Here is a 23,404-nt window from a genome sequence, read left to right on the forward strand (position 1 = left end):
CGATCGGGAAATAAATAAAGTTAGGAAATGGAAGGATTTAAGGGCATAATGGACCGAAAGCCTTCCGATTTATGTGCGTCGTGTAGGAAGTAGCGCGCTTATTTCCATCAATTACACAAACAACTTTCCTCAGCATCTCCGTTTCCCCATTTTTATGGCTTTGCCAACGGACCCTCTTCTACCTTTCCTTCCTGCAATCGCAAGGATCGTAAAACACGGCACGCAGCTACCGTTTCAAGTCCCGATCCAATGGTAGATTAGTCTCGAAGATGGAGACAACTTTAAATAATTTTAACAACGAAAAGAAAAAAAAAAAAAATCCCACCCACGGCTCTCGCACTTGGCGACGTATTTATATAAAACGACGAGGGTCTCAAAATCGAGAGTCGCACTTCCCCATCAGGGTTTTAATTAAAATACATTTAATTTAATGCAATTAAACCAAATCCGGTAAACTCTTACGAAACTTTTGCGTCTAAATGTAATTTTGTCAAAATTATACTAATTAAATCTGTACCGGCGGAGCCGCTAATTACAACGAAGTGCAACCGAGTTCTCGTAAGTCCATCTTTGAAGTTTAAGCCGTCAATGCACTTAACATGCTGTAAATAAGCGCGCACTTCCCTCCGTCCGGTTCTTATCTCGGGGCCAGAAAACGTACGGTTGGAGTACAGTTCAATCGGAGTTCAAACGAAACTTCGCCTATAATTGCAGAGCCGGCCAGAGGTTCGTATATAGGGAATGCGATCTAAGATGGTAGATTAGCCGGTAAAGAAAGCCCGGGATGTACGCGCGGGCTCGCACGCGTGTAAATATGGGGCTGGTAAATAGGCACCGGGGTCTTCTCCCCGTATCTCCCTTCGCTCGACTATCCTTGTACCAAGATGCGCGTATGTGAACCTGGCAAGTCGGGTGCCCACTACCTTGCGTTAAACTATACATATCGTTATCGTGCCCGCGCAGTTGCTCAAAGCCGCCACTGGTCCCCCCGTTTCGCGTTTGGTCTTACGTTGAAAGGCGAGCGGGAAGATCGTCTCGGTAAAACCGAGATACGGATTCTAATTTTTGTACGCCGGCGTGTCGAGGTGCGCGTTGCTCTCTTATCTGAATCCCGTCTGCGAACAATTAGATTGTTTGATTTATTATATTTAACTTCTATTAATCGAGCGGGATTTTAATTTATTAATTTTTTAACGAACGATCTTTTCTTTAAATCGTCGCGTTTTTTTTTTTTTTTATTTTATTTTTATTTTTTAATTCTTCCATCTTTATTCGCCGCGGACAAGTAGAATTTTTGTTGCAAGAAATATTTGTAACGAGCTAGTAGCCTGAGAGCATTGAAAGAGCCGACCGGAGGCAGGCGAGTAATTATTATCGGCTGCCAGGTAAATTTCGTGGCCACCTCGTGTACCTCGGCTGAATTTTTCGGTATATCCCGATGGCGTGTTTTGTTGCCTCTCGCAACCATGACCTTCCGACCCCGTTCGCTTGGTACACGATGTACTATATAATTAGAGAGTCAGAGTGGTGAGGTCCATCCCCTTCGTGCCCCTCCGCCCACCCTGCCTCTCGACTTTAAACCTGAAGTTTCCTCGTCGAGAGCGAAAGAGCGAGCGGGACGTAGAAAAAGAGAATTGGAGGCATCAGGCCTTTCTTGGCCTTCGAAATAACTAAGATTTAAGAGATCCTCAATAATATATCAATTAGAGAACGTTTTGTTTCAGTCGTGTTTGCCGGCATCTTAAATAATATTTATTTATAACTTTTTGACATTTACGGAATACTCAAACTAATTTTTAGCAAACTGCTTTTTTCTTTCTTTTTTTTTCTTTTTGTAGAATTAAAAACTAAATTATATTTATTATTAAATTTATTTTTAAATTTATTTTACGTAATAATTTGACTACTTTCAGCTTTTTAATTCCCGATTTCATTGCTTTTATAATTTACTGCTGTTCAGAATATTATCGTACGTGTATTTTCGATACGTTTAGAAGGACTTATTCGCTTAAACGCGTCGCGCTTAAATGAGTTAATGTGATTGGTAAGGGAATGATATTTAAGCGGATTCTGCGTACCGTGTTTCGACAAACTTGGCCAAAGATTTAGGGTTTTAAAGATACTGGCGATCGCAGTAGCACCTGTTGCGGCGCAGCCAATTGTCAGTTTAAAAGAAAGCGAGATCCTCTATCTTGCGTGTCATCTTACAAGCTGATATTTTCTTAACTAAATTCAATCCTTCAAGGTTCACACGACATTTGCAATAATAAAAAAAAAAAACAAGAAAAAAAGAAACTTAATAAAATTCTATGTAGTACGTTTACAATTTTATCACAGGAACATAAACGTGATTTATAAAAAAGAGAAATTAATTTTTTTTAAATGTTAATAATTCTCAACGACATATGTATTTTATTTAATCGAAACTGCAAAAAAAAGACACCAAGTGTCCGTGCCTCCGTTAACAGAAATATAAAACGCGGTGATTTTACAATAATCGGTTAAACGGCGCGCTTTAAACGAGCAAAAATGTAACATATATCTTTATTGTCGTGCAATAACAGTTTTCAACTCATTCAAATTCCAAGTACAACCGCCACGTTTATCTCCGAAATGAAGAGAGATTTATGCATGCATTAAACCGTTTGTAGTTAATGCAAATGCGACGCAAGTGGAAGCGACGTAGCATTGAGGAAAAACGCGGGAGCCGATAGTAAAAGGTGACGACTGTCGGGAACAGCGGAAACTTCGAGACACTCCGGGTACGATTTGGCTTATTTATCCCCGCGATTTTCCGAGATGTCACGTGGACAAGACGAGACCGGAGGGGGTGGGAGGAAGGGAGGGAGGGGGCGGGATAAGACACATCTCTTGCACTTTCCGCGGGCAGACCCGACGTAGCTGGAATTTTAATTAAGCTTTTCTCCCTCTGGCGAATCTCAGTTCCGGCAGAGTGTCGGATACCGCGGCTACGGAAGGAATCTACCGGGTGTCGTTGGCCCTACTCCCCATCGCGAGACCGCTCTCGAAAGTTATTCCGAATTTCCTCGATTTGGCCGAGGGCTTAATTAATGAATTAACATATTCATCCGAGAATTCTAAAAATATGTAACTCAGAGTCCGTGAAAAAGTACTTCGGTTAGTAGCTCGCCGAAAGAAACAGAGAGCGATAATTTTGACCAAGATTATAAATTTGTTTTTTTATTAATTATTTCTTTAAAGTTTTAACCGTGATAATTTTGTTTTTTTCTTTTTTTTTTTTTAATTATTTTCTGTGATTGAATTAATATGCGAATTGTCCGCGTTTAATTGCATTTGAAGAATAAGAATTGAAATTAATCAAGGGATGGACGTTTAGGCATCTTGTCATGTACACGTTGATCCGCAGAGCCGCGTAACCTGAGCAATCTCCTAATTCGCCGAGAGCGCTCCAGATGTCTACGGCCTATCATCAGAATCTCCGTGATAACGGCAAACGGCCCGCGGTGCCGGTGCCTGTGCATTATGAACACCCACAATGTGAGAGGTAACCGCAGAGCTAACGGGGTGCAATACGAGCATCACGCATGTATTATGACGGAGCAAAAAGAACATGCGCGCGAGGCGTGCTCGAAAGTGTCGGGGCGTACGTTGCGAAACATACGTACAACAACGATCGCGAATACACGTGCACACGTGCAGAATGGATAATGACGTGCCGATGTTACGTTGCTATTACTTAGCATCACCTCCCCGGTCCACGAAAATACCGATCGTTCGGCGCGCGGGATCATAGGTCACGGCGAGAGTGCCGAATGGCATTTCCGAGCTTGGCGAAAGCAGCCAAATATATTTCCGAGCGTGAGAATATTTTTTAAAAGACTGCTCTACTTCTCTAATCTTTTTTCTTTTTTTAAAAAAACGTTATAATAACTAAAAAAAAAATATTAAACGCAAAATGTGGTATTAAAATAAAAACGCGATTGCGAGGGTTTTTTTTTAAATTTTATAAAATAAATTGCTAACTTTTTTTTTTTTAAATAGCATATTAAAAAAAATAAAATAAAATTATAGTGTCTGCTATTTCTAACTGGTACGTTTAAAGTTTAAAGGAAGTAGTCCTTGCAACACACGTGAGCGAGGGGTAGACGTAATCCTTTCCTTTTTTTATCTTCTTTCGAGCAAAATGGCGTTTGGGAGAAAGAGCGGAATGATAGACGAGCCGATACGTTCCCACGCGTTCTCGCAGACGTGAGTGAGGGAGTTTGAGTCTTGCCCCCCTTTCCCCACCTCGACGCGTAGTGGGCGGTTGTGAGGGCCCTCGGGGGCCCAACTGGACCCCTAATCACAGGCTCACTCGCACTTGTACGTTGAACATACGCGTCCCTCTTAAACGCGCCGACTAAAAGCCGAGTTATATGAACGCTCTTAAATGCACGCTTGTTGAACTCTTTTACTCTCCCTTTCCTATCTATTTTATTTTTCCGAGCGCGTCCACATTCGTAGCAAAAATCTCGCACGTATTCGCAATTATCTCGCTAACTACCGATTGTTCCTTTTTTTTTCTTTCTGTTTTTTTTTCTTTTTTATCTAATTATAGTAAAAGCTTTCTGAGGTTGTTGATAAGGAGCTTATTACTTTATCTTCTCTGTTAGATTATCTCCTTTATTTGCATACGCTGCCGTTACATTATAATAATTAGTACTTAAAAATGTAATTTGAATTAAAGATGTAAACAGAGAATTTTAGAACGAGCGGAATATTCTCGGCATTATGTTGATAGCCCGTAGTCGATCAGACTATCGATGGTGCCGCGAAAATACACGATAATCGCGACGGCTGTGGTGGTTTGCGGTATCGTTATTGTGTCATTGTTGGCCGGCACTCTAAAATGGAAATGGTCGTGCTATTAAATGGTGCCATCGTCTCCTGTAATCCCCGGCAATCTACCGTAAACCCCATAAGCGACACCATTTTAGCCGATCCGCAAATACAAGACCTCTTCGTTCGACTTTCTGCGACTTCTGTTACTCAATTAATTTTTGATTTGCCGAAAATGTCAGAAACCTTTGTAACGTTATCTTTAAAAATATCTAAACATCCTACGATTTAAATCAACCTTTGACACTTTTCTCTTCTCGTCTTTTTATCTCGAAAAAATTATCTCAAAATTATCTGAAAAAAATTTCTCGAAAAATTAATCTCAAGTTTCTGTACTTTTTATCTTAATAATGACCTGTTATCAGCCAATGAAGTGTGACTGTCATCACGTCGGCGGAATAGATAATATAATACGTATGATATAATCTATGATTGGGTAACAGAACTCTAAGAACTTCCCTGTTCGATATCCCGTTCAGACAAGCGGATATCTAACACTACAAGGCACTTGAGCCGGGAAAACAACAACTTGCATCGAGTATCGGTACCTCCTTGACGAGAATATCGAAGCTATCACTATTCAAGATCGATCTTGAGGAGCGGCGAAGATCGTTTACAGAGGGATGTCTCGCGTGACCAAATGCGAACACGTCGAAGAAAGTCGCCAAGCTGTCAGAGGATGCAATCAACTGATTGATCTTCGAGCATGTTCGATAATTATAATACGATCATGATTGATGCTAGATAAACGTATAAATGCGCTTTAAACGAGCCAACATAAATCACTAAACAAATTTATTTAGAAAAAAGCGATCCAGAATAAACTTTAGTATTTACGTAATTTAATAAAAAAAAAAAACGAGACTTATGAAAATTAATTTATAAACATGCTTTTAAAATAAATCGTAAAAATTGCCGTAAATTAATTTAAAATACTTTATAAATAATGAAAAAAATTGAAATCGCACATGAAAAGTCACGATTTTATTAATTTAATTAATTGAAACAAAGAAAATGTATTCATTTAAGTGAGAGTGAATTTAATTATATTATCGTATGTCGAAAAAGAACTTTAAAATATCATTGAAAATTTCTCGTGCAAAAAATTTGCAGCTGGACGGGTCCGTCATGATTGGAGTGTAACGGAAGATGAAGCCTCGTGATAATCACGGGGACAGGAAAATCCCGAGGGACCGTTGAGGCTTCTTAGGAGGCTAATATGTGCCTGGGACGAGTCAAAAGTCAGAGCAGCGGGACTTACGGTGGCAAGTGGAGCAAGGGAGACCCCATCAGGACGAAAGGTCTTTTCCATCGACCTGAAAGTGATTTCCCCGCGGAAGTGGGTATGCTGCTGCCTGACGAGACCTACGAGGCGAGATCCTCCAGCACCCTCATCGCCGACGTGGACGAGATCGAGGCTGCCAAGGCGCTGGCGGCGCTCCGCAGGTGCGATGAGTTCCTGAAAAACTACGGCATCCGGCCCGAGTTCTTCTGCCGACATCGAGAGCGCCTGGCACTTCAGGCATGGCTGCTAGAGAGATCCAAACTCTATTCAAGTAAGTGTTTAAGAAGATCTCCATGTAGAAGTTAAGCTCTTTCACCTAAGAATTAAGTTGATTTTTCGAGATTTTCTTTCCGATCTCGGTACGTCTTGACGTCGGTAACGTATTAATTCATCGCGAAACTTTTGTTCGTAAAGTTTTACATTTTACGTGGATTTTTCTTTAATTTTTTTTGTTTTTTTTTTCTTTTGTCTATTTTTTTTTACGCTTTCTCACTGAGATTTTCGAGTTGCGTTGTATGAGGTTATTAAGACCGCCACGTTCTCTCACCGAGATCAACAACGACTGCATTATCTTAGGAAGTTGGGAAACGGAGCCACTCGTGCCGTGCTTTCGCAGATTATTCCGTCTATTTCGTTTGTTTACACGCGCGGGATAACTCTCGCCGTCGCCTCTCTTTCTCCCCGGGCGCAACTTTCCTCATGGAACTTGCTCCATTTCTCCCCTACAAATCGCATTGCGGAGCGTCTCGGGCATTATATACATACAAGGATGCGAACTGCACGCCCGCTGCCGTTCCTTGTACTCGCGTTCCGATAAAGGATGCAGCTCGTGAGCATCGCGATCTACCGAAGGATGAAGGATGACGTACAGTGTCCTCCAAAAGTACCAGTTACGCTCACATTGTAGCATATCGATATTATTCACTGACAGAAAATTTAATTCTACAAATAACAATAATAGAAATAAAACAAGTAATATTATTAATCAAATAATTAATTTCAAAGAAAAAAAAAAAAAATTAAAGAACTCGCGTACTCGCTTCTTTACACAGTTTCAATTGCAGACAATATTAATTTCACGTCGTTTATCATTTTCCGGTAGAATTATTAAATATTATTATTACACAAAATTATCGAAGGAAAGAAAAAGAGACGTTTGTTGCGTAACACTGTACACGCGGAAAGAGATGCGCCGGACGTTAATATCTATCTCGACTATCATCGAGAGTCGACAATCAGGAGGAGGAGGATCACGGTGATCCACAGGAACGAACGTTGAATAAGCCCCCTTTCAAACTATCGAAAAGTATTCTGAATACCGCGACATGTGCGCGAGCTGGCCGGTATGTATGCAGATGCAGATGCAACGAGGTATGCTCTCAGCCTTGCAGAACTGGTAGATACCCCCGCGATCGCAATAAATCAACGCGCAACCTAATTAACCGACGGACCCTATAATGGGGTTCATTATGATCGAATCACTATTAATTATATGAATGCCCTATTATGCCCGCTTTTATACTAATGGCGAATTTAATCCACAATTATTGATTAGATAAATCTCGTATAAATTGTCGCTTTTTTCCATCACTCTCTCTCTCTCTCTCCCCTTCGACTGTGTTGATAGAATGCCGTGTCGAGTTAGGTTTTGTGAATTTTGAATTTTAGGTAATCACGTAAATATGAGAAAAATTAATTAGCCCACTTAAGAATATCTAGAAATTCATAAATAAGGTCTCGTCGCGAGAGCTATAGAGCGTTATCGCTCAGTATATCTACGTAAGAACAGGAGCACGGCGGGAATTGGCGATTAATTGCTCAATACACGACCGGAGCATGTAAACCGTCGCACATATCGGTTTACAATACGCCATGACTCGATAATAGTGGTTTAATATTATAACCAGTATCATTTGATTGCGGTGACTCGCGATCTGTTTTAGTTTATAACGTTTTAGTTTATAAATTAATTTCGCGTTTCTTGATTACGTTATTAGAAAATTAACGTAATTAAATTGACACGGCCGCAAATTAAGATTTTTTTGTTTTTGTTTTTCTACCCTCGCTCTTCCCCCATCGATTTGATTCTTAAATTAACTAGCGATCGTTAACAGCGAAGTTCAGTCGTTATACTTATCCGAGGAAGGAATAAAAGGTTTTATGTTCCGCCTTAATTATAAGAAGAAACTCTTCGTTTCCGGTGGCTATTTACGATCGTCTTTCATCGCAAATGACATTGACGTACTGACAAAAATATTGTAATTAATTTTTGACTCGCGAGCGCGTTTCGTTCAATTCTCATTAAACCGTCAAAAAAAAAAAGTGCGATTCATTGATCTGTGTTACACAGACGAGTAATAATGCACATCGGAAAATCCGATTAGTGAGATATACATTGGGGAATAATCAAGGATTAAGGGATGCATTTAATGTTACGGAATTATAGAAAATTATTCGTCTATTTCGTAAAGTTGATTATATTTAATACATATATTCTGAAGCAAAACAAATAATTCAACGTTAAAAGATTTTCACGGGTAATAAGTTCCCTTGCAGAGCTTCGGGAACGAAATAAAAAATTAATAAAGAATTAATTTGCTCGTCCAATTTAAAAATAAAATTTGCAGACGAAGTTCAATATCGAGATTTTTCCTTCGTTTAAAAAAAAAAAAAAAAAAAAAAAAAGTTTGAAATTATTTTATCGGGAGGAGGTCGATACGATCTTAAATACAAAACGCACGCAGATGGTGGAAAATATTAGGAACAATTGTGACCTAATTACTCGGTTATCCATCCGCTCCGCGGGGAGACGGAGAGTGGAGGGGATGGAAATTTTATCGGGATTTATTAGCCGCGGGGAATCGACTGGGGGTTCGTAATGACCGAGGCATTACTAATGGGGCGAGGAGGAGGAAGGAGGCAAAAAAGGGCGGAACTGCCTGCCAACGTAACAACGCTGCTGATGCAAAAGCGAACAAAATGCCGTCAGGTGTTGCCCCCATAAATCACTGCGTACGTACGTACCACCTTCCTTTCGGTCCTCGTCGCGCCGCTCCGATGCATTCGATAAATAAAACATGCGGCGCGAAAAGGTCCGCAAGGTGTATCGATTGGTTCTACCAGATAAACGTTGTATAATAGCGCGCGTTATTTCTATTTTCGTGAGGATCACCTTTCTCCAACGTTTCCGCCGTTTTCGACAACGTCGCGGCGTGTTTTTCACACTTCTTAGAATTCTGCGAGACGCATCTCGCGAGATGCGTCTCGCATCTTTCAAAAATAACACGGTGCCGTGGCGTTGCTTCCTGCAAAGCGAGACTTTTACAGAATATATTTCAATTGCGTCGTTCCGCAAACGCTCACGTACTCCTGTATATTGTTCCGGAAAGAAAACATTCTTTTCCGTTTCAACCGACACTTCTCACCGAACTTATCGTTCTGGGCTGCCTCCCGGGCGCGAGGATGTCCTAATCAATCGCCGCATCGCGTGAGAAACAAGAATGCCTAGAAACTTTGGCACTACATTAATTGGCGTCGGCTAATAATGGCGCGAGAATTAGTAATTACATGCCTCGGTAATTATACGCGATCGGACTGAATTATCGTCACTTGTCCGTATGAATAAATGTGCGTGTTTCGCAACACCTGTCAGCATGCACCGTGAAGAACGACAAGCGTATCCCTCGAGAGCCGAGTTTCGAGAATCAACGAAGATTCTATCTCTCATACATCACAAACTCCGAAAGTAGGGACTCGAATTAAATAAAAAAAAATTGTGAAGGTAGAAAAAAAGCCGAGTTAGAAATTAAAAAAAAAAAAAATAAAGAACAAAAAAATAGAATAAGATTCTTCGAGCAACGTGTTCATTTTGGAATATCACATTGCGTCGCGTCTTTATTCCAATTTTGAAAGTACCAAAATGCATGAATCTATCGATCATAGGTGGCAGGTATTCAGCTCCCCTGAGAGTCTCGGTATCTTAAGTCTGCCAATTTAACTTCGTCTATGAAACCGGCGTGCCTTCTTTTTGCCGGTAACGCGGCGAGCCTTGCAAAAACTGCTCCGGGTCCTGATGCAAATTTATGTTAACAGCGCCGGCGAGTGTCTCTCTCATATATTTACAACCCCGTCGCGAATAGAAAACGGCTGCGGCGGCGGTGCCGCGCGGTGAGATCCAACGGCACACATATTTTACATATACCCGCAATTAAAATTATTATAATTGAATACGAAGCATAATTGCGAGGGTGGGGGGGGGCTTTCTAAAGAGAAACTTCCGCGGTTTATCTAATTCGACCTGCCATTATCTCGCGAGCAAACAAATTTACATGCATAAGGGACACTTACGCGCGCGCGACTGCGCGAGCGGAGACGAGAAAATCATTATCGAGGCGAGTTGAAAGAACAAGCTACGAAGCTTCTTGCGAGCGCGCGACGCGCACTGTATCGTCTTATCCTCGTCCCCTTCACTCGGTTTAATTAAATTCCCGGAGAAACGGTGGCTCTTCATCCCTTCATTACCTCCTCTCGCGGGCGCCCTTTTTTCTTTTCTTTTTTTTTTCCTTTTTTTTTTCTCGCGCCCTCGTGCCGACGCGAAGACACGCACGCACACGCACGCGCGCGTACGCATTCACTGTTCGCTTTACTAATTGACGGATGAATTAATTAGCGCGAATGATCGATCGCGCCCGCCCATCGGTGGATTTATTTCCTGTCAAGGCGTACAACGATACGGAGTGTCGATGAGAGACCGTCGGATACTTGGATACCCACGAGTAACTATAGATAATTTGCCGTGCCGACCGATAGAAAGAATAATTACGACAGTGGAACAATAACTTGAAACATTTCTGTTCATAAAAATGTGTTACACGCTCCGTAGACATGCTTAAGGGCGACATACATAAAATTAATTAATAATGCGCCTCCTCGTAAATCAGTTGCTCGCAAGCGCGCGTCGTTAAAAAACTTAATCTCCTCTGCCATCTTTCTTGCGTTGTAACTTCCTTTCTTTACCCTTTTCGCGCAAATAAATGCTCGCGAGCTACCATAAGTTTTCGCAGCGGCTGCCGTAGTTGCGAGAGAAGCACCGTGTTGCATTGCCCCGGTAAAAGTGTCTCTAAAACGGCCCGCGGCCATTGTTGCGTAGCGCAATAAAAGAGGAATCACATGTATACGGATACTTTTGCGTGGGAGAGTCGTGAAAAGTTGGCCGATCATCCTGGTTACGATAAGCCATCGCGCGTTCTGCTACCGCCGTTAACGCAATTCTTTTATTATCCACCTCTGATAGGCTTCGCGTTGTTTCTTCGAATCTTTTTATGATTCCTTCCAGACAATCTTCCAAATAAATGGCCACGTAAAGTCTCTTACTAAATTTGAAAAAAAAGTCTGCCTTTCTTTGTTCTTTTTTTTTTTTTTTTTTCCTCTTTACGTCAGTGTCCTAGTCGCCACGTGAATAATCTTCAAGTCCGCGTCACTAGGAATCATTCAGATGACTGCACCGGATCCCGCCACCCATTTATTCTACCCATAGAGCCGCATCGATGTGCGGTTATGCGAATCTCATTTTCTACTATAGCCGCCGTAGCTTCTTCTCCGGACGAGATAAGCCGTGTACCCGTGTTGGAACTTAAAGCATGCGGCCGCGTGTCGTTGGAGGAAGCGCGGGAGGCTGCAGATAAGCCTCGATGTATTCACAAGTACGTTCGTCGTAATATTAATAAACGCGGGCCATCGCCATGTCTCTCGACATAAATTCCAATCGTTTCTGTAATCGGGTGTTATGCCCGCGACAGGATAATGCGGGCGATTCTCTTTTCTTTTTTCTTCCCCAATTTATCTCACCACTATTTTTCCACTTTGTCTAACGCATAAACACTTTAATTCATTATTATCACATACCTTAAAATTTTGTCATTTTAAAAAATTTAATATATTCTGTAAAAAAAATTCTAATTTAATTTCAAATGATTATAGAATTAAATTAAGAGAATTTTGTAAATTTAAACTTTCGGAAATCTTGATATCGAAAAATTCAGGCTGGAGACCTTTAAATACCCAGAAATATGACACAGATATATTTTTAAGATAAAGAAATATAAGATTATAAATATGGCTGTGTGTGTACAATACATATATGTTATGGCGAACGATTCTTCGTATCGCGATCGGCGGTCGAGATGCGTCTCTTCGTCACCAGCGTAATCCTTAAAGATCAGCTAGACCAACAGATCAAGTTTCACAGCTTTTCAATATGTAATGGAGCGAACAAATTATATCGCGCAATGCCCGACGCGTACAAGATGGATCACTGAGATTTCCGACTTTAACCGTGCGAAGGAAACGCCGATCGCTGCATTATTTTTATTTTAATTAACTCAACATTAAGCTGAAAATTGCAACAAAATTAAAAACATATTTTTCAACTTTAATTTTTAAATATATAAGTTAAAGTTTATGTTAGGATAAAGCGTAAATTTCAAAGCCAGTTCAAAATTAACTTTTATCCTTTGTACGTACCAACTTTGTATGAAATAAAGTTGGAGAACGTAGAAAAACTTTTTGCAAAAAAATACAGAGCTGCTTTATATTAAAAAAAAAAAAAAAGTAATAAAAATTTAAATAAGAGATAATCGGGGAATTAATTTTGTTCATCAATAATGACGCGATTTTTGTGCGCATTACGTTATACCGTGGCACATTATGAATGCGCACTGCGGCACAAAAACCGGTAAATCCTTCTCGAAAAATTAGATTGATCGTTGCTACGTAAATGCTCATTTAGTAAATTAAGTTTCTATCCAATTCAATAACACGATTTTGTGCTCGCGACAAGAAAGGAAGATAAACGAAGGATGAAGGAGGACAAAAGGAGAAGTGGAGCGAGATCAGCATAATGTCTGTATCAGAAGATGATAAAAAAAAAGAGAGAAAAAAAAGAAAAAAGACAAGGATAAGACGGAAAACCTTGGGGAGAGAAAAAGACGAGAGCATTTGAAATCAAAATCTTTTGCAGAAGACGGAAACATGAGATACCTATAAGCTTCTGGAGAAGAAGAAAAGAGTAAAACGTAAGAAAGGAGATAATAAGATTTAAAAGAGTAAAAAAAAAAAAAGTTATTTGAAAGTTCGCGGATTGATTGTCTTCGTACATCTACAATCGCAAATAGTCAGATAGTTATATCTTTAATATATTTCTGAAAATTTGAGTTCCGTTTTCTTTCGACGAATTTAGTATTCGCTGGATGTTTTGACTTTCAGAAATATCCAGGTTTAAAATTCTCACGATCTTAAGTACAAAAGATTCTCCCGAATATTTTTCCTTTGCTGATTGTATGGGACACTGCGAACGGCGAATCAGAAATGAGGAGAAAGAAAGAAAAAAAAGAGAAAAAAAAGGAAAAAAGAAGATAAAAACGTATCTGGTCCAGTGTCAGTCTCTGACGGATGGGTCTACGAGCTTCCCCAAGGCCTCACGAATCTGCAACGAATCTGTAGTCCTTTCATCTCATCCATTTCAACGCAATGTGAACGTGAATTCTAACTGTTGAATTTTTACAATTTCGCTCAATTTTCCGCGACACATTTTATTCCATGCAAAGGCAGATAATCTGATTGATATTAACTTTAAATTACCGCAACAATTACATTTTATTATTTTGATATCAATGCATTGTTTAATACTGCATTAAAGCATCGAATTTTAAATACGTGCGCAAACTTTTTGGAGATTTAAACAACTGATATTATATTAAAAAATTTAATTATTTTAAAAGTCACAAGAGAAAATGTTTTATATAAATTCGTCTCTTATTCTTATGTTTTTAGATTTCACGGAAAATTAATTGCTTTTTATATAAATATTAAATTTTGCCTCGCACGTACGTTCGTCAGTGCATTTCGATTTTGAATCTCAGGATAACTCTTCGGATCGGTAATAAATCGCTCGGGCGGGAAGCATATTTTCCAAGACCGTAATTCAAAGATCGGTATAGTATCAAACGAAGCAGTCACGATCTTCGGATCGTTTCGCCAGATCGTGCTAGCAGTCCTACGAGTCTGTTGAAGACATATCGTCTTCTGCTTTATCGACACAAAGTTAGCACGAATCGAACCTGCGAAAGGCCCCGCGGGTCTTGTTTTTCATTCGAGTCCATCTCGTTCACATCGAAACCGGTTTTCTACAGATAGATTTGAATTTCGCTGCAAAGAACGAATCCTCTTTCTGCTCCGGCCGAGAGCTATGCCTTAAATCGATTCACTCAAGATATTCAACACATACATTTCTCTATCGCGGTCGAGATTTAACGTCTTCACATTTTTTTTATATCTCATAACAGTTACGTTTTAATAATTATAGAATTTCAAGTACATTCTCACAAAATTAATTTTTTTTTTTAATTATAAAATAGAATAATATTACATATTAATAACTCTTATCTATTTTTTAAACTCAATTCATGAAACCGTAATATAACATAAACGCTCAACATAATTCTATTATATTATACTAAAAGATTACAAGTTTTACATTTAAATCATAAAACATTACGTGGTGTTATATAACGTCCCCTATTAACTTCCAACAATAGATAACATTCCGAAGCATAAATTAAGGAGCAAATTATTACATTTTTTTTTTTTAATCTAAAAATTTCGACGTTTGTATTTAATCAGCGATCGCCGATTCTTTTACCGTTTTCGCAACAGTAATGAAGTAAACGAAGTTAACTTCTCGCATACTCGTCGATAGCGAGCGCATTCGGTGGTAGGGATCTACTCGTAGTGGTCGTCGGCCCCTGTCAGGGCCTTCCTCCCTCCGTGTTACAGCTCGCGGAGGCCTTTCCTCCGCTTGCATCACGGCCGAGTGGGGAGAAACAGGCTCACCTGTGCAAGAAATGGAGGGGCTAGAAGATAAGGTGCAGGCGAAGGTAGAGGAGAGGAGAGGAGATAGAGTGAGAAAGTTCTCTCACGACGACGACGATATTGCATTGTTTACGACGGGGTTAGCCCGCCGCGCCATGTTGGATTCCTTTCGCGGCAGTAGATCAAAATTATAAGGCGGAACCCGCTTCAGAACATCCGCCCGGGATCCCCCTTGAGTGTGCCACGAATCTTCCCTATTCGGTTTTCTCTCTTTACGCCGCGGCGACGAAAAAGGGAGCAAGGGCGCTTCGAGAATGCCGCGAAGATCGATCGCTCCGTTTGTCCTCTCTCTTTTTCGGCCGCCCAAGCAAACGAGCGCCTTCCTCGGGCTCGTGTCTCTTCTGAGCCACCCTGGCTGGTGCCTTGCGAGCAGCCATTCATTGGGTAGATAGGTCAGGTGACATGTATCGCGTGTCGTGCTCATCGAGCAGCTCAATGGCTGCTTGTCAGTGGATGAACGCTCGCCAGCAACAAGTGACTTGAATGTGGATATAGGAGAGATACCTGTTCTTTAAACAGATGTCTCAAGTTTATGCTGAGAGGAACCAATGATATACACGCGCTTGGAAGATTTAAACTGAATCGCGCGCACACAGACGTGCGCCCCGGAATCAAATCACGCACGCATATACACGTCCCCGCGATCGCCATATATATTACATATTAAAAGTCTTCTTCAATAATTTCCCGAAGCGATATCTTCTTGAGTCACAAATAAATCGTTACTGCCGTTTTATTACAGCCATTCGCTAACAGTAATTAGTCTAAAAATTAATAAATGGCATCAGATATTTGTCAAGCAATTAATTATTTACATTTTATTTACGAGATTAGATCGCAATCAAATTGTTTGTAATTTTTCTTTTTTTTTTCCATGATTTTCTGAAATTTTAGTTTTAAAATTTCTTTGTTAATTAGCGAACAATTATATGTAGATAACCCTCGTTGCTCTGAAATTTCACGTAAAATTTGCTTCACGGTGTCCAATTCCCGTTCGAAGTTTTCATCGGGTAGATCAACAAGGCGCATAATAAACCGCAGTGAGTCGTGGAGGTCGAGAGAGCTGCCTAAGGTGAGTCTAGGGCCGCAGTCATTTTTCCACCAGCCTCGCGGAGCGGCGGTCCAGTCGAAGACCAGTCCTCTCCTCTCTCTCTCTCCTCTTTACCTCCCACCTCGCTCCGACTCCATTCGGTAGATATCCTGGACCCCGGCATGTCCGTGGTGCCTTCCACCTAACTACCTGAGGACTAGCGAACTCCGCGCTCTTACCTGTCGGAGTTATGGCGAAGGTGCGTTAGGAGAAATAAGGCCCAGAAGGTGGGTCTCAGGCAACAATGACGCCCAGTTGAACGCGACGGCTCGGCACTCTCCGCATGTCGAAAAGTGCACGGGACCGTTCGACAAAGTTTACAATCCCAACAAATCGTGCCAATGCCATCTCGTCGGTCCAGATTGATCGATTGACTCGGCGGGGATCTGGTTATCGGTAACATGCACGGTTATCGCGATATTCTCCGGTGTGTTGAGAAATAACTCCGCGACGTTCGAAGCTTCTCAAGCATTTTTAATTTTCGAACTTTAGTGCACAACGATCGAATAATTGTAAAGTTTTACAGTGCGATGTGATTGAGTGCTTTCATCCTTTTTTTTTTATTTTTTTATTTTTCTTTTTTTTTTTTTTTTATTTGGATAAATTACACGGTGGAAGATGTGTGAGTGCGGTGACGAATGCTCCGAGGATACGAAGACGCGGGAATTCCGAGATGCTCTATCTCGTTAGACCCTCGCAAAAACGTTAGATTAGACAGAAAATCTAGGGGGACGTCTTAGCGAGGAAAATTCTGGGCGAGATTAAGACTCGAACACCTGAAATGGCTACCCTCGGTCTCTCCAAAGTCTTCATATTGGACAAGTATTTTACCGAGCTGCAGAAGTTCTGGGAGACCGAGAAGAAACTGCAAGGTATAAAATTGCGAATGCTGTGACAGCATCCTTAAGTTGATCTTTACAGTCCCAAATATTTTTCTCGACTGCTAAAGCTTTTAGCTGTGAAATTCCAAAATTAACGTCTCATATACTCAAAATTCTATTTCTATTTTTATATTTGTAATATTTGCATTAACATATTTAAGTTTTACATACTTCATAATTAAAAAAAATCCCTTTTAGGAAACGCGTAAAAAAAATTTTATCTATTCTTTTTTACAGTGATTAAAAATTTTAATTATTTTATTTCGTAAATTGCAACAATCACGATTAGTCGATATATATATTTTTTTATTTAGTAACGAAGACTTATAAAATAAACCGTTAGACTTCAACAACGCAGTAGGCTCCAAAACACTTAATACGGTTCTAGTGAAAATGAAGAACTGCGGTGATCATTCTAAAAGTTGTCTACGCTTTACAGTTAAAGTAATATAATTTCTTTACATCCTCGCTGTTCCCTTCTTGATTACCTTCCAGCATTCTTAACTGTATTTAGAGATTGAGATCTTTCGAAAAAAAAAAGAAAAAGAAATTTATGGAACGTCCGAAACTAAATATTTTTATCGTACACGATTCTTCGAACGTATCTTATTTCCGAAGTCTACCTTAAATCCGAACAGCATGTTTGTTTTAAATCGTTTCATGCGTAGTTAAACATCAGCGATGATCTACATTGCGAATTTACATTGCAAATGTATGTGTAACTTTTTAGACTCCGACACGATACTAAATATGTTAAAAAGAGTTTCGGGGGGGGCGGAGGGGGGGGAAGAAATGGAGAAGTCACGAGATCAAGATAACTTTTTTACTCGATTGTTTTCCAACTCAGAAGTGTCATTATTCTGCAGTCTGAAACATTCTTACAGCTATTGTTTCATTATAGCGCGTCCTTCACAATTACGGGCTTCTCGAGTAATTAGGTGGAAGGAGTGGGAAGATGAGATACAATTAAAATACCTTCTACCTCTTTGCCATTATTAACTTCTTCGAGCAAGAAAAATTGCGTAAAACTGATAAATAATTTAATTGTACACGCTGAACATAATACGATTATAATTATTAATTTAACTTATTAATCGTATTATAAAGTGTCATTCTAATTAAAAAAAAAAAAAATCTAATACGCATTAAAAAAATTCTTATTCATCCAAAACTTATTTAAAAGTCTTCATAATTTTAAAATGAAATTATAATATAGAGTACGAAAATTTTTACAATTTTTTTATTTGTGAATAATTACGTGAACGTTGTAAGAAGAAAGGCAAGGCCTTCTTATTAGACTGGCAATAACGAAGGATAGATCTTTCTACGTTGAGATTTATACAGGGCAATGGCCTAAACTGGTGCCTCCAGCTGCAGCTGCTTCTATGTGCTGCAAGCGCACGTGCATGAAAAGCATGAAAGTGACATGGATACTCGTATAAATCAAACCGTGTTGCACATTCGCATTTATGAGTGTTCTTTTTAAGGGATTTGTAAAGGAAGCAAAGCAATATAGGCGTACTTCGTAATTAATTAAAAAAAAAATCAACATATTACTTCTAAAAAATACGTTATACCTTGCGCGCATCAAAAATAAAAATAAAAGAAAAGGGGATAACGCTGACAAATTAATTAAATTCGATGAAACTTATTCGATAGAACTCGGCGGAGAGATTAAATGCAGGCTGGATATATCTTTCGCGTATACAATTTATGTATATCCTAGATAGGACTTCTTGTTTTGATAATGTTCAAGATCGTTACGTTTATTGCCACTTCGTGGAGTTACATTTGCAAAGTTTCGCGGCGAATTGGCATCGTGGGAAATTACCATTTTATCAAGACTCAACACGTGGATCTGACAGTCACTTATTTATTTCATATATTTCGTAACATCCCCGCGTTTCGCGAAAACGTCATTTAGAACAACTTTTGTGTATCGCACGATAATTTACGCTTATCCGCCACGGTAATTATGCGGGGTAATTAATTGTGGAGAAGTTAATACTGTTAAGACAAGGCAAATAAAATCCTTTTACGATTCAATCAAAAGGTTTATCGCGAAAATGACGAGGAGCTCCTCCGCGAGTTGCCTAAAACGGAAAGAGCTATCCGGCCGGAATTTATAAATGGATCGCGCGTTAAGATAAGCCCGCGCGTCTAATTACGAATTAAGTTTCGACATACGTGCGGGCGTCGCCATTAATTTCACCGCAATTCGGTAATCTGCACGTACAGGAGAGGAATGTGGAATACCTACGCGATTAATTCAGCCCTTTCGTTATCTCCTCGCCTATGTCTAAGTATAACGGCACGCTTAAAGTATAATACTCACTTTGTTTCCCCCCTCTCTCTTCTAATCTCATCGCTATTTTTTTAATTTACTCCAGCTTCTGCTTTCTATTTTTTTTTAATAATTTTCTTTTTTCAAAGCTTAAAATATAGGGATATAAATACTTGCACTCTCACTTGAATTTCATAAATCTTTATAGCCATTTAAAGCTTTTTTTTTTATCTAATTCATTCATAATCTTCTAATAATAATCATCTAGCCTTTGAAATACTGCGAATACACAAGTCAGATTGTGAGATACAAAGGCTCGTAGGTTAAAGGGAACCAAGGAAATAAAATCAAAAGAAATCGCGAATCCCCAAGGATAAGAGGAGAGATAAATTAATATTTGAGAGGCCGGCAACGATATAAGTCGGTGAGGCATTAGTTGAAAGAGTTAGGACGAACGAAGTGTAGGCGGTGCCGTGAAAAGGATAAGACTAAAAAGAACCTGTTTTCTTCTCGAAGGAGCGTTCAGCTTCCGAAGGTACCTGCGTAGTTTAATCCCCGCGGAGTAGGACCTGTTCGGTTACAAGGCTGGAAATTCAGGAAAATATTGTTTTTATTGTTCTGGCCATTCCCGTTATTGTTTATCGCTATTATTATTTATTGTGAAAATAAACATTTGCGTTAAAAAAAAAAAAAAAAAAAAAAGGAAGGAGAAAAACCAATAAAAAGATTTTATTCTTTAAAGTTATTTTAAAATATATTTTATCAAAACAGTAAAAACCTATGAATAACAGCTTCTATTTTTATATCTCCCATTACTGTGTTTTTAGTCTTTTTTCCCCCTCTTTGCTCCCCCCCTTTCCCCCCGTGAATTTCTGTTACTTTTCTGCAGAAACGATTTATCGTGCCATTGATTACTTTTATCATGTACAAAAAACAATATAAACACTGCAAAAATTTTTTTAGTTAGTACAATTTATCGTAGCATATATTCCCGGGGCGGCCATAATGGCCACCTTTGAATCGATGCGTCGGCTGTTCCACATGGTCTAACATCGATTAACATTATTGCAGACGGCACAAAAGCTCCAGAGACGAAAATGATTTCACATCGAATCGGCTCTCGCGCAAGAACGGAGCATAAATAAAGCGTCGCACGCGTTAAACAACTTACTTCGCGGTTCTGTAAGAGAGAACCGGTTATGTAACTAATCTCGTATCCGGAAGTCGGTATGGAACAACGAGGCCAGTTGCCCGGTACAAACCGAGTACCGGGTATCGAGTGTCATCTGAGAGAACTTGGTATCTATGAAAAAAAAAAAGAAAAAGAAAAGAAAGAAGTAGAGAAACGCGTCCTAACAGAATACTCCGATCAAAGAACCACTTTCGATCGCACTTAGAATTAACAATCAAGTAAATTCAAAGATTGTCAATTAAAAATATAATTTTATAGATGGTTCTTCGTTCATCTCAATGCTGCTTTCATTGGTCAGCTGAACCGATTTATCTACGTATTGAAAAATTTATTATATACGTAAAAAATACATTTATGCGTATTACGCGTATTATTATATTCACGTAACACTAAGTTTTCAGTCTCATTAACTACACCATTAACTCTGTGGAGATTGCTAAAACTAGTTCACGGCTTTATAAATAATTCCATTTCGCAGTTCATAGCTTTATGAATAATTCCACTTCGATGTTCATGACTTTGGGAATTATTCTATTCGCCTGCAGTGCAAGTGATTTAAAATAATATTAACAGAATTTTTGTACATATTTTACAATTAACAATTTAAAGGGATGAAAAATGTATACGCGCGTGATTTAATTATTTTGCCTATCTGGCTTTTTTTTTCTTTTTTTTTTTTTTTTTAATGGAACATTCTATCTTCCCAAGTCGTTGACTTCGAAGATATTTCTCATTGAGACAATACCTTGGCGAGGTCATATTCAACGACCACAACATTGGTCAGTCGCCTAGTACGTGACGACACAATCGACTGCAACAGAGCCTGGCCTCTCTTAGGTGACGGAGAGAAATCTCGGAGGCCATCGAGAGCGTAGCCCTCCTCCATTTCCACTTATCCGCTATTGTATCTTAGATTAACGGTACCCGGAAACCTGTGCACGACTTGAGCGAACGCGCATACGCGTGACGGATAAAAACGATAATAAGAAGTAAACTCGAGAAGGAGAACATCGCGGAGAGATTAGAAAAAAAAAAAAAAAATTTAAGTGAAAATTACATTTTACAACTTTTCTACACCATATCTTTAAATATGTAATTCTTCTAAAAATTTTGTCTTTGATTATTCCGATCTCTGCAGTCTTCTGAAGTTTAATTATTAATTAAAACATTAAGCCTTATTAAGTAAAGTCTAGTTTAACACAAATTATTAAAGAAAAAAAGAGATAAATAAATAAAAATCGACTAAGACAGTAAAGACTTCTAGATGTGAAAAGCATTTCTCTGTAATAATCTTCCGTATTTTTAGAATTTCACATTATGTTCCAATTATGAAGCGGAGGGAGGGGGGAGAAGGGTGGCGGTAATGTCTCAAAGTGCCGCATTAAATTACATTGGTATCATCGTATCTCAAAGAAGTTTTCTGTTTGCTTCTTGAAGATGCTTCCTCATCGAACGAAGCGGTGCACCTACAGCAGCGTTTGCGAAGCCTCAGCACGGAACTGGTGACCCTGAGGAACCGGCTGCATGTAAGCCAGCCGGCGAACGCATCAGGGCCGACGGGCGGCACAACTGGACCCTTATCGAAGAGCCCGGAAAAAGGTGGAGGGCCTGCGTCGCCAGCACCCGCCGTACCCCCGAGGACCACCCTACCGCCCGGCGGCACGGTGTCCCATGGAATCGGCCATCCCGCCGGTCACACGTTGACAGCATCCGTGATTGTTCACCCGCACGTCAATCATGCCGGCACGAACACGCTCAACCATAACTCGACCGCGACGAATAATTTAATATCTGGTGAGTGCACCGACATCTGTTACGCATTAGGATTTTACGGGAGGCAATCTGTTGCGCGAGACCCTCCCCCTCCCCTCCCGATACGTGAAAATTTTTAATTATCTAACGGAGTCCCCGACTGCATCGTTCGTTTAATGAACGCATGCTCTATCTGCCAATTAACTGTATTGCTGTGAGATATGCTTTTTATTTAATTATATTTTATGTGTTCAGATCTGGACTCTTCGAAGCGTCACAATGGAGTACCTGACGACGGGATAGTGTCCTGCGTGACGGCATTGGGGTGTCTTCGGTCACCGCCGATCTCCAGCATTATTGCTGACGTGAAAAACGCGAAAAGCAATCAAAGCCAGCATCGATGTCTCTCGAAAGCCAACGCGTCTTCGCCCGGCCCTGCGACTTCCACACCCTTCGACGACCTCATTCATCTACCTGGACCTCTTACAGAAGACGCGGTACTTAAATGTCTTCAGGCTCGCTTCTGCGCCAAGCAATATCACGTAAGATCAATGCTTCTATTAAAAATAGCCATGTAAGAGTAGACATATTCTGAAGCTACGAAAACCGTCGAATCCCTTCAAGAGAAAATTTAATTGCAAAATAAGATAAATAAGAGCAAAGAAATTTAATCACTTAACAGAATATTATCGTTAAATAAATTGCAGAAAAAAAAAAATTAATGAAATAGAAATTTCGTGATAAATGTAGCAAAAATGAGAACACTATATTAGGCCGTAAATCATAAGAAATGTTTCTATCCCGGTAACTTTAGAATCTAAATGTTCAAAGGGAGATCCCGATTCATTGAATCGTATATATACACACATGTACACACGTGTATGCGTGCACAAACACAACTTGACGTAATTGTGCCGGAATGGAATGCAAAGAGGCGGTCTCGAATCATATTTGTAAGTACCTGAAGAGCCGTGTCGGTGTGTTGGTGCTCGCAATAACGCAACACGCGGCCCGATACACCGCCATTAAGAATTCACCCTGTCTCTCGACTGGTTCGTGCATGCTACCCCGCCACAAGAAACCCACGCACAGGTGGCACGCACGCTCGCATTCCGATGATGTGATCGGTCAG

The 23,404-nt window shown here is 39.9% G+C and overlaps 1 protein-coding gene across 2 annotated transcripts in view; it reads left to right on the forward strand.

The window, feature by feature from the left end:
- Dachs (unconventional myosin-IXb-like dachs) overlaps window positions 1-23,404 on the forward strand; it is a 35,651-nt gene that overhangs the window by 2,465 nt on the left and 9,782 nt on the right. Inside the window, exons 2-4 of one of the 2 annotated variants that reach the window (XM_070666940.1) lie at window positions 5,974-6,416; window positions 21,958-22,314; window positions 22,528-22,814. In XM_070666940.1, the coding sequence (XP_070523041.1) occupies window positions 6,080-6,416; window positions 21,958-22,314; window positions 22,528-22,814 (981 nt within the window). In that variant the 5' untranslated portion in view covers window positions 5,974-6,079. Of the gene's footprint in view, window positions 1-5,973; window positions 6,417-16,722; window positions 17,036-21,957; window positions 22,315-22,527; window positions 22,815-23,404 lie in introns of those variants that run through there. The other variant, XM_070666941.1, reaches the window with a different exon arrangement.

This window comes from Cardiocondyla obscurior, linkage group LG15 (genome assembly GCF_019399895.1).
Source record: "Cardiocondyla obscurior isolate alpha-2009 linkage group LG15, Cobs3.1, whole genome shotgun sequence".
In the NCBI taxonomy this organism is placed as follows: Eukaryota; Metazoa; Arthropoda; class Insecta; order Hymenoptera; family Formicidae; genus Cardiocondyla; species Cardiocondyla obscurior.